The sequence below is a fragment of the Culex pipiens genome, chromosome 3, assembly GCF_016801865.2.
Source record: "Culex pipiens pallens isolate TS chromosome 3, TS_CPP_V2, whole genome shotgun sequence".
NCBI classification, from domain to species: Eukaryota; Metazoa; Arthropoda; class Insecta; order Diptera; family Culicidae; genus Culex; species Culex pipiens.
This window is the reverse complement of record NC_068939.1, coordinates 164,709,637-164,721,020: the sequence shown is the minus strand read 5'-3', so window position 1 is coordinate 164,721,020 and position 11,384 is coordinate 164,709,637. Positions and strand designations below refer to the sequence as shown.

Genomic DNA, 11,384 nt, shown 5'->3' with positions numbered 1-11,384 from the left:
CAAAAACAAAAACAAAAACAAAAACAAAAACAAAAACAAAAACAAAAACAAAAACAAAAACAAAAACAAAAACAAAAACAAAAACAAAAACAAAAACAAAAACAAAAACAAAAACAAAAACAAAAACAAAAACAAAAACAAAAACAAAAACAAAAACAAAAACAAAAACAAAAACAAAAACAAAAACAAAAACAAAAACAAAAACAAAAACAAAAACAAAAACAAAAACAAAAACAAAAACAAAAACAAAAACAAAAACAAAAACAAAAACAAAAACAAAAACAAAAACAAAAACAAAAACAAAAACAAAAACAAAAACAAAAACAAAAACAAAAACAAAAACAAAACAAAAACAAAAACAAAAACAAAAACAAAAACAAAAACAAAAACAAAAACAAAAACAAAAACAAAAACAAAAACAAAAACAAAAACAAAAACAAAAACAAAAACAAAAACAAAAACAAAAACAAAAACAAAAACAAAAACAAAAACAAAAACAAAAACAAAAACAAAAACAAAAACAAAAACCCAAACAAAAACCCAAACTTAAACCCAAACCAAAACCCAAACCAAAACCCAAACCAAAACCCAAACCAAAACCCAAACCCAAACCCAAAAAAACGAAGTTGACTTTATAGGGTACGTTATCCATTAGTGGACCCCTTTCCTATAGTGGACCCTCTGAAGGGTTTTTTTGATGGAAAATTCAATAAAATCACAATTTCAAGGGTGTTGTTGTCTACAAATCTTTTATTTGACATGTTCAGCATCATTAAAATCAATGTTGACTGATATTGAATTGTCCTTTTCACCAAAATATGTGTTTTTAATTTGACATCTGAAATCAGCCATGGCCACTAGCATTTTCACAACAAAACTGCATTTATATTTTATGATTGAATTAACTATCCAATCATTTTTGACTGTAATAATGTAAGTTTTAGGAACTTTACTAAAATAAAGCGAAGAACTGCTGTTCGCTCTTCCACCTGTTTCTTCGGACACTTTAAAAACTCGAATAAAACGAACAAAGCTGCGCGAACACTAAAACAACTTTATTCCGTTCGAAAAGACGCGTTGTTACCCGGTTGGTAGTTTATTGGGATATGAATAATACTAATTCTGATGCTGCTGTTGAGGGTCCGCGATCGAGTACGATCGGGGAGAGAAATGCATTTTTGCTAAGAGAGTAAGAGAGTGCGATCTGTGGATCACGTTTGTGCCCTATCAGCAAACCTTCTTCTCGTGTACAAACAACTGCTAATTTTTGAGCAAAAATTAGGGGGGTCCAATATAGGACAACGAAAATCCAAACTTTTCCAAAAGTGGACCCCTATTAATTTAACCTTCAAAAATGAAGAAAACTGTGTATTTAAGCAAAAGTTACTCTTAAACACACGATAAATACTTGTTGTAATCAACCTAAACGCATTTATTTTTCAATTATGAGTATAAATATAGCTGTTTTCATGTTCAAAGTACCAAAAATGCTGAAGCCGCAAGAATTTATAATTAATCAAAACTATAGTTTATTGTACTTAATTGAAGCATCATAATTGCAGTTTGAAATGATATTTTATAATAATAAATCAAGAACAAAGCATTTTTTTAAATAAACATCCGTGGTTTTATCAGCAACTGTGAACAAATCTATTGTTTAGTTTCAGTCAACCATTTATGTAATTTAAATGTGCATCAGAATTATTTTTTTTTTGTTATTTTTTGTTTACAGTGGTTTTTGAAACGTTTTCTCTAATCTTTTTCGAAAATAAATGTGTTTAAATGTCTGTTTTTTTTTTGTTGTTTTAAGCCAAATTTGTTAACAAAACATAATTGTTTTTGATGAAAAGTGAGCAAAATCTATCTTTTATTCATTATATCTATCATTAGACCTACACCATGCATCAAAACATCAAATATCGGTTAAATTTGGTATAAAAATAACAGTTTGCCTATAGTGGGTCCACTATAGGAAAAGGGGGTCTATAACAGGCAAAAAAACTTTTTTTTTCAAATGGCTATTTTTCTGCTGAAAAACAAATAAACTCATGAAACAAATAGTCAAAATTGTTCAAAAAACTTCAGTTTTCCTTGTTTTGTACAAAGGGTTATGAAAATGTGCTTAAAATATTGAATTTTTTTTAAAAATTAGCTTCGGCTCAACTAGGGGGTCCTCTAATGGGTAAAACACCCTAGCTTTCGGCCACCATTGCTAGTACCAACCACTAGTGTCTTCCTTTTTATCTACAAGGACTTCGCCGCCCTTGGCTCCTAAGTGAAAGTATGGCGCGGAGCGACGGCGCCGAGTACCCATAATTACACAAAGAATTTTATAGCGCCCGCCGCGGGATTCGAACCAGCAACCTCTGGATTGTGAGTTCAGTGCGCGGTCTGATTGATCCACACGGGCGGGACAACCCAAACCCAAACTAAAACTAAAACTAAAACCAAAAACAAACAACGGGGGACGAGGGGTTTGAGATTTCCAAAAAAAGTGTTCACGTATTTTATGGATGGTCCCCAATACCTAACACACACACATTGTTACAATCTAAAAGATAGCCCTGCAAAGTGCATTTTTTTATTTTATTTCAACTAAACCTTTTATGCAAGATATTACACTTTCCATTTCGTACAGCGCGGACAATTACCAGAACATACCCCTTAAATGTCCACGTGGTCTATGGATGGTCCTCAATGCAAATAAACGTTAAATAAATAAATAAACGATAGATAGAAAGAAAATGAGCTTGCTGTTGTTTTCCTTAGGTTGATTACACACTTGTGTGCCATCTTATTACATTCCTAATTTTTTGCAGCAGACGTTTCACAAGATGGGACACAAGTGAAGATATATTTTTCTGTAGCACTAGCATCGCTCAGTATCGCTCCTTTTGCGCCGGATCCCCCATTCCTTTTGAGATCCCCGAGGGGTCAAGCCCGTCGAGAACCGCCGGTAGATTACCGCCCCCATTTTTACCCTCCTCGGTGGTGGCCGCACTAACAGAGATGAACCGCCCTCCTCCTTCGCTCTTGGCGACCTGCTCAACCTGAGTGACCTGGGACGTTCGCTTATAGTGCATGAACCCAGCTCCGATCGAACCTAGCGTTCCGATGATGATGGTCATCCACTTGACGGTGGCGTTGAACTTGAGACCTCTGAAAGATTCAAAAATGCCAACAGTGTAACCTCTATCATAAATGTGTAAAACTTACAAAAACAGTTGATACTTCAGCTGGTTAGTCCAAGTTTTGTTCAGGGAGACCCCTTCCTGGACCCAAATCATCGGCAGCACCACCGTCGGTAGATTGCCCAGAACCTCGTGGTCCCGAATGGGTTCCACCTCCAAATTTAGCTGCAACTTTTTAGCGCCCGAAACCGGAGTTCCCGAATGCTGAAACAATTTATTTATGATCAACTGGTAGTTTAAAAATACTTGAAACAAACCAATTCAAAGTGAATGAACACGTCATGCTCGGCCTCGTTCGGTTCCAGCCCATCGACCCCCTCCAGCAGCTTTGGATCGGCATCCAGAAGGTGCGGTTTGGAGCCCAGAATGGGAACTCCTATGCACATGCTCAGGTCCATGGTTCCCTTCGGAGGACAATCCTCCGGTGGATCGCGACAGAAGCAGTGATTTTCCGGTTCGTTCTGTAATCGATCAATGTAATCGAAGAACTTCACCACGTAACTCTAGCTTACCTTCAAATCTCCAAAGTCCAGCTTGAACAAGCTCATCGGCATTCCGGCGTATTTGGACTTGCCGATGTAGTGAGCACCCAACGATCGACAGATTTCTGGAGCCCACGCCCATAGACGGTCTTGTTTCGTTAGAAATGGTGGGAAAATGGTAGAATCCGTACCGATGTACTGGTTGCACTCGTCCCCATCGTAAATGTCCATCTCGGGTTCGCCGTTGTAGCTCACGATCCGACCCAGATCCCCGATGTTCTTGACGCCACGGTACACAACCCAACGACCTGCATCCGTTGCGTTGCGCTACAAAAGAAAACCTTTAATACCTCCCTTAACCAACACTGAACCATACCATTCCAAACATCGAAAACTTGACGTGCGTCTCGTTCAGCGGTGCCACCGCGCCCTCCGATTCCATCCCCGAGCAGACGGCCTTGGCCGCAAACTCCTCGCTGCCGCAGTCCACCGGGATGCCGTCAAACAGCAGGTCCATCACGCGCACCGTCATGAACGCCGAATCCAGCGGGTCAAAAATGATCTTCATCCCGGACGAAATCAGCGGCATCATCTCTTCGCGATCGCGCTGCACCGACAGAAACACTCCCAGCACCAGCAGGTGGGGCACCGTAATCATCTCGTCGCCGGTCAACGGTGCCGATATGTCCGGCCGGAAGATCCACGTGTTGCGCAGCGTGAAGCTCAGCGTGTCCTCCTCCAGGTCGTCCTCGGTGTCGAACTTTTCCTTCCATTCTCTGAACAGATATTCAAAATCAGTGTCTATAACTTGATCAATTGACAATCGACTCACTCAAAGTAGTACGGTCCCACGTCCCGGATCTTGGGCTTGCCGCCCTTCATGACCTCGTCCGGATTGGTCACGTTGAACAGGTGGATCTTGAAGTCCAGCGGGAAGGGCATCTTCTCGAACATCCAGCGCATCTGGGTGCCCGGTTTGAGCAGCACATTCTTTAATTGAAATTTTAAACATTCTGTTATAAGGTGGGGCATGGGGTTCCATATTATAAGGATCTTTTGAATGAAGACGCAAGGTCTTTTGCCTTCCTCACTGAGGTAAGGCTATAATCCTGTGTATGTGTGTGTGTGTGTGTGTGTGCAACCAACCAAACGGGACCACGCGGCCGCTTCTTACAAATTGAGTTGTTTCCATGTATTTTTAGATCTACATTCTATACATGCAAATAACTCGCATAGGCATTTGGAAGGTGTTAGCTCTGCCGAACTTCGGTGACCCATTTCTACGCTGGCTAGCCGAGCGCGAGGTACTTCAGCTTTATCGACAAGCCCCGCCCTGAAGAACGTTTGCACCAATCGGGTTCAAACGTTATTTAGAACTTCCGAACCCTTGTCAAATGGACAAGGACCCAGCGCGTATATAGTTGGCAGCAACATTATTTCTAATTCCAGTTATAGCTCACCAAGTCGCGATGGCCTAGTGGTTAGCATTTTTGCTTATCGATCCAAAGGACGGGGGATCGAACCCCGACTCGAGCGACTTTGATTTTTCGTTCATGTTCAGAGTTTCGAGATTTATATTTCCTATACTTTCTCGGTGGGAGCAGATGGGAATCGAACCCAGAACCATTCGCATACAAAGCGAACACCGCAACCAGTCAGCCACGGCCGCTCCCTCGTGAGGTAAGGCTATAATCCTGCTCTAAAAATGAACTTTGTATAAAAACGTCGTAGACCCACCTTTATGTATACATATCGACTCAGAATCGAAAACTGAACAAATGTCTGTGTGTATGTGTGTGTATGTGTGTGTGTATGTGTGTGTGTATGTGTGTGTGTATGTATGTATGTGACCAACAAACTAGCTCATGTTTCTCGGCACTGGCTGAACCGATTTGACCCTAACTTGTTGCATTCGACTTGGTTTAGGGTCCCATAGATTGAGTTTTATACAGATTGAAGTTTCGATAAGTAGTTCAAAAGTTATGTATAAAAATGTGTTTTCACATATATCCGGATCTCACTAAAATGAATGTAAACTATATCCGGATCCACCATCCGACCCATCGTTGGTTAGGTTATCAAAAGACCTTTCCAACGAGTCCAAAACATTGAAGATCTGGCAACCCTGTCTCGAGATATGGCCACTTAAGTGATATTTATGTTCTTTTTCATTCCAGATCTAAAAAATAGATGAAATTTGTGTACAGCCATTGATGGTAATGAGTGAGGAAGGCTCCAACCACATAGGTGGATTAAGTTAGTTTTTATCAATAGTCCTCAACAAAACCTACAACTTTGACCAAGACACCAAATTGATCAGAAAAATTACTCAAAAGTTACAGCTGTTAGAATATTCACGTACCATTTTTGTATGGACAGCAGCCAAAATTGTATGAAGACTTGTATGGGTGAACCAATGACACAAAATAGCTTATTTGGGAATAGGGAAGGCCCCCACAAAGTTTGAGCCAAATCAAAAAATACAAATAAAATCCATTTCTGGTTTTGGTAGAGAATAGCTCTAGTCTTAGCATTTGAATGCAAAAAGTGTTTTAAAATGCATTTTACTCTAGTTCAGTTGTTTTGCAATCATTAGTTTTCAAAAAAAGTCAGATTTGACAAAAAAACAGCGAAAAAAAACTTTAAGCGATATATAAACATCGAAAATTTTCAAAAATTCTAAAGACATATGCTAAAAATAATTTTAAACGCAGGGGAATGCATTTTAAATTGATTTCACTTAAACTTCCATTGAAATTTTGAAGCTTTTTGAAAAAATATAATTTTTGCCCCCTGATTTTTAGGGCCAACTTTGAAGTGGGGGCAACAAAAACTTTAAATCAAATTCGAAGCAAATTAGCTGTTTATATTTTAAAATTTCTTCAAAAAATCAGCGGATAAAAAAAATATTACTGATAGACGCAATAATTTTTATTGATGAATTAAAAATTATTTATTTTGAATCAAATGGAGGTTTTTTTATCTTTATACAAATTTTGAACTTTGGACGAAAAATAAGTTTCATGGTAAAAAAAAACTGTTTTCATATTTTCCTATTTCAAATTGCAAGCCCAAATTTCAAAATGTTGAAGCAAAATTCTCTATGCAATATTACAGTATCACTACTGAGCAGTTCTCTCAGATTTCGGTCATTTGATTTTTTTTGTATTTTTTAATCCGACTGAAACTTTTTTGGTGCCTTCGGTATGCCCAAAGAAGCCATTTTGCATCATTAGTTCGTTCATATAATTTTCCATACAAATTTGGCAGCTGTCCATACAAAAATGATATGTGAAAATTCAAAAATCTGTATCTTTTGAAGGAATTTTTTCATTGAGTTGGTGTCTTCGGCAAAAATGTAGGTATGGATACGGACTACACTGGAAAAAAATGATACACGGTAAAAAAATTTTTGATGATTTTTTATTTAACTTTTTGTCACTAAAACTTGATTTGCAAAAAAACACTATTTTTAATTTTTTTCATTTTTTGATATGTTTTAGAGGACATCAAATGCCAACTTTTCAAAAAAATATTTTTAAAAAGCTGAGAAAATTCTCTATATTTTGCTTTTTTGAACTTTGTTGATACGACCCTAAGTTGCTGAGATATTGCCATGCAAACGTTCGAAACCAGGAAAATTGATGTTTTCTAAGTCTCACCCAACAAACCCACCAATTTCTAATGTCGATATCTCAGCAACTAATGGTCCGATTTTCAATGTTAAAATATAAAACATTCGTAAAATTTTCCGATATTTTCGAAAAAAAAAACTTTAATAATTTTTAAACCAAGACTAACATTTCAAAAGGGCGTAATATTCAATGTTTGGCTTTTTTAAAATGTTAGTCTTGATTTAAAAATTTTGAAAATATTTTTTTCGAAAAGATCGGGAAATTTCACGAATGTTTCATAATTTAACATTGAAAATCGCACCATTAGTTACTGAGATATCGACATTAGAAATTGGTGGGTTTGTTGGGTGAGACTTAGAAAACATCAATTTTCCTGGTTTTGAACGTTTGCATGGCAATATCTCAGCAACTAGGGTATTTTAACCATTAGTGGACCCCCTAGGAGAGCCGAAGCACATTTTTCACAGATTTTCAATATTTTAAGCTTTTTGTTTTTTTTTTTTTTTTTTTGGGTGCATGATTGGCAAAGGGAGCGCGTGGTCGTAAAAAATATTCGGAGTGAAAAGTGATTTTTTTTGTGCCTTTTGTTTCGCATTTTTGTCGTGAATTGTGTGCTGCGAGGAGAAGATTACCCTCTGAAAATGCAGCGTCATCAGTGCATAATTGGCAAAGGGAGCGCGTGGTCGTAAAAAAAATTCGGAGTGAAAAGTGATTTTTGTGCCTTTTGTTTCGCATTTTTGTCGTGAATTGTGTGCTGCGAGGAGTAGATAAAAAAATATTTGGAGTGAAGTGATTTTTTTTGTGATTTTCAAAGCCCTTCCTATATTATCGTTGATCGGAAGGCACGGCGTCGGGTGGATTGTGTTTAAATTTTTCGAATAAGGTTTTTTTTGCGGTGAAAAAGCCATTTCTATATAATGATCGAAAGACGCACTGACAATTTGGATCGTCGAGTTAATAGTGGATTAAAATAACTGTGTGTGAGTGATTTTGTGTGTTAACCAGAAAGACCTTCCCATAGCATCGTTGCTCGGAAGGCTCGCCGACGGGTCTGTTATGAAAGTCCTCCCCATAGCGTCGTAGCTCGGGAGGCATCGAAAAGCCAATACCTTATCATACTAACCCAAAAAAATATTAATCACGTGATGCTTGAAGGAGATGCTGTGGATTCAACGGTCTCAAGCGGTATCAACAAGTATATAGCGAAAAACTATGTTCTTGATGAGTCTGCAACTTCAACTATCGGACTAACATTCCCCCCTTTTGTTGAACTGCAGGCTTCTTGGGAGGGCGCCGGTATTGACTAATAAAGTAGGGATCTTCAGAGGTTAAACAGTGAACGGATGGTTGGCTCCCACTGATCATTTTTGATTCATTGTTTAACTTCAGCTGATCTGTCAACAATGGAGTAGCAGCTCATTGGCAGTCAACCATGCTCATGCTCATGCTCATGCTCATTTTCAATATTTTAAGCTTTTTTTCATAACCTTTTGTACAAAACAATTAAATCTGAAGTCTTTTGAATTATTTTGACTATTTGTTTCATCAGTTATTTGTTTTTGAGCAGAAAAATAGTCATTTGAAAAAAAAAATTTTTACCTTTTATGGACCCCCTTTTTATCATAAACAAATATGTTTTGTTAACAAATTTGGCTTTAAACAACAAAAAAAACCTAACAGAAAAAGAAAAAGAAAAAAACGAAAACGTTTCAAAAACCACTGTAAACATAAAAATAAATAAAAAAGTAATCTTGATGCAAATTTTTCCATATTAATTACATAAATGGTTGACCGAAACTAAACATTAGATTTGTTTACAGTTGCTGATAAAACCACGCATGTTTATTTAAAAAAATGGTTTTTTTATTGATTTATTAAAAATAAAATATCATTTCAAACTGCAATTATAATGCTTCAGTTAAGTACAATTAACTATAGTTTTGATTAATTATAAATTCTTACGGCTTCAGCTTTTTTGGTAATTTTAACATGAAAACAGCTAAATTTATACTCATAATTGAAAAAATATGCGTTTAGGTTGATAAAAACTAGCATTTATTGTTTGTTTCAGAGAAACTTTTGCTTGGATACACAGTTTTCTTCATTTTTGAAGGTTAAATTAACAGGAGTCCACTTTTGGAAAAGTTTGGATTTTAGTTGTCCTATATTGGACCCCCCTAATTTTTGCTCGAAAATGGCAGTTCTTCGCTATATTTTAGTAAAGATCCTTAAACATACATTATTTCGACTTGCTGAAGTTGAATAATCAGTTAAAAAATGATTTGATAGTTAATTCAATCATAAAATATAAATGCAGTTTTGTTGAGAAAATGCTAGTGGCCATGGCTGATTTCAGATGTCGAACTCAAAACACTTATTTTGGTGAAAAGGACAATATAATGTCAGTCAACATTGTTTTAAATGATGTTGAACATGCCAAATAAAAGATTTGTAAACAACAACACGCTTGAAATTGTGATTTTATTGAATTTTTCATCAAAACCCCTTCAGAGGGTCCACTATAGGAAAGGGGTCCACTAATGGATAACGTACCCTAAGGGTCGTATCAACAAAGTTCAAAAAAGCAAAATATAGAGTATTTTCTCAGCTTTTCAAAAATATTTTTTTCAAAAGTGGGCACTAATTTAAAAAAATGAAAAACTGCGACTATTTTCAAAAAAGTTACCTAAAAATGGATTTAACTTGAAAACGGTGAACTTTATCAAAATTTCACTAAAGTACTTTTTGATTGCAAATTTGATTTTACATCGAAAAATGATGTTGAAAATTTTTTGCGACGAATACTTCGATTTTTTGAAAAAAATCAGCAATGATTCAAAAAATTATAACTCGGTCAAAGATTTTTTGCACAACCTGGAAATTTCTGAAAAGTTGGCATTTGATGTCCTCTAAAACATATCAAAAAATGAAAAAAAAAATAGTGTTTTTTTTGCAAATCAAGTTTTAGTGACAAAAAGTTTAATAAAAAATCACCAACAAATTTTTTACCGTCTATCATTTTTTTTCCAGTGTAGTCCGTATCCATACCTACAACTTTGCCGAAGACACCAACTCGATGAAAAAATTCCTTCAAAAGATACAGATTTTTGAATTTTCACATATCATTTTTGTATGGACAGCTGCCAAATTTTTATGAAAAATTATATGGACAAACTTATGATGCAAAATGGCTTCTTTGCGCATACCGAAGGCACCAAAAAAGTTTCAGTCGGATTAAAAAATACAAAAAATAAAATTGAAGAAAAAAGACCGATTTCGTAGAGAATTGCTCTACTACCAAAAATTTGCTAAATATAAAGGAAGGAATTTGAGAAAAAAAATGTTTTGCTTTTATGTCTTTTTCCCATCTTATGTCTCAAAATTCAATATTTGCAAAGAGTCTTAAAGTGCCCTTTTTGAATAAATAATTGCATGAACATAAAATTTAAAAAATTACTTTTGAAAAATACCACAAATCTAGGGTTTTTTTTGAATAGGTACTATAAACATATGAAAGACAATAGCTTATAGGACCTTTTCAAAAAAAACTCTGACAAATTAAAACTTATTTTTACTCAAAAACTTGTACACCAACCTGCTTCAGCATAAACTTCAGGATCATCGGAAACAGTCCGAAGCTGAAGGTGAGCCCTCCCACCAGCGTACAGCCACAAATGATGGCAATTTTCTTGAAATTCAACTCATCAAGCTTCATGGTTGGAATCCTTAGTTTTTTGCTTCACTTCCTTGACCAACACCGGATAAATCCTGTTTCACGCAACAGCAACAACAAAAAATCCTGCTACAAATTACTCCACTTCCGGTTTTCGCAACACCATCCGATCCGACTTTCGACCGTGGACTGAACCAGCAACCGGTAGCTCATCCGGCGAAGAGCTTACCTTGCACTTGGTATTTGATTTCAAGTTCGAACCGAGCATTCCAAGAATTCAATCAGCGCGATGGGGGAAAAAACACCAACCTTCATTCTATGTTGAGGGATTTTTTTTGCTTCAAACCGTAAGGTGGGGTTAATTGGGACAATTTCACAAAATGTTGGGCAGAGAATTTTTCAA

At 36.2% G+C, this 11,384-nt stretch overlaps 1 protein-coding gene across 1 annotated transcript; it reads right to left on the bottom strand.

Moving 5' to 3' along the window:
* Positions 1-2,808: 2,808 nt before the first annotated feature.
* On the bottom strand, positions 2,809-11,156 carry LOC120419421 (sensory neuron membrane protein 1-like). The gene is made up of 7 exons (XM_039582099.2): positions 10,904-11,156; positions 4,506-4,663; positions 4,050-4,449; positions 3,704-4,000; positions 3,449-3,652; positions 3,217-3,395; positions 2,809-3,159 (listed from the first exon to the last, which is right to left on the bottom strand). Exons 1-7 carry the CDS (start codon positions 11,021-11,023, stop codon positions 2,880-2,882), a joined length of 1,638 nt encoding a protein of 545 aa, XP_039438033.1. The 5' UTR covers positions 11,024-11,156; the 3' UTR covers positions 2,809-2,879.
* Between the last annotated feature and the right edge of the window lie 228 nt (positions 11,157-11,384).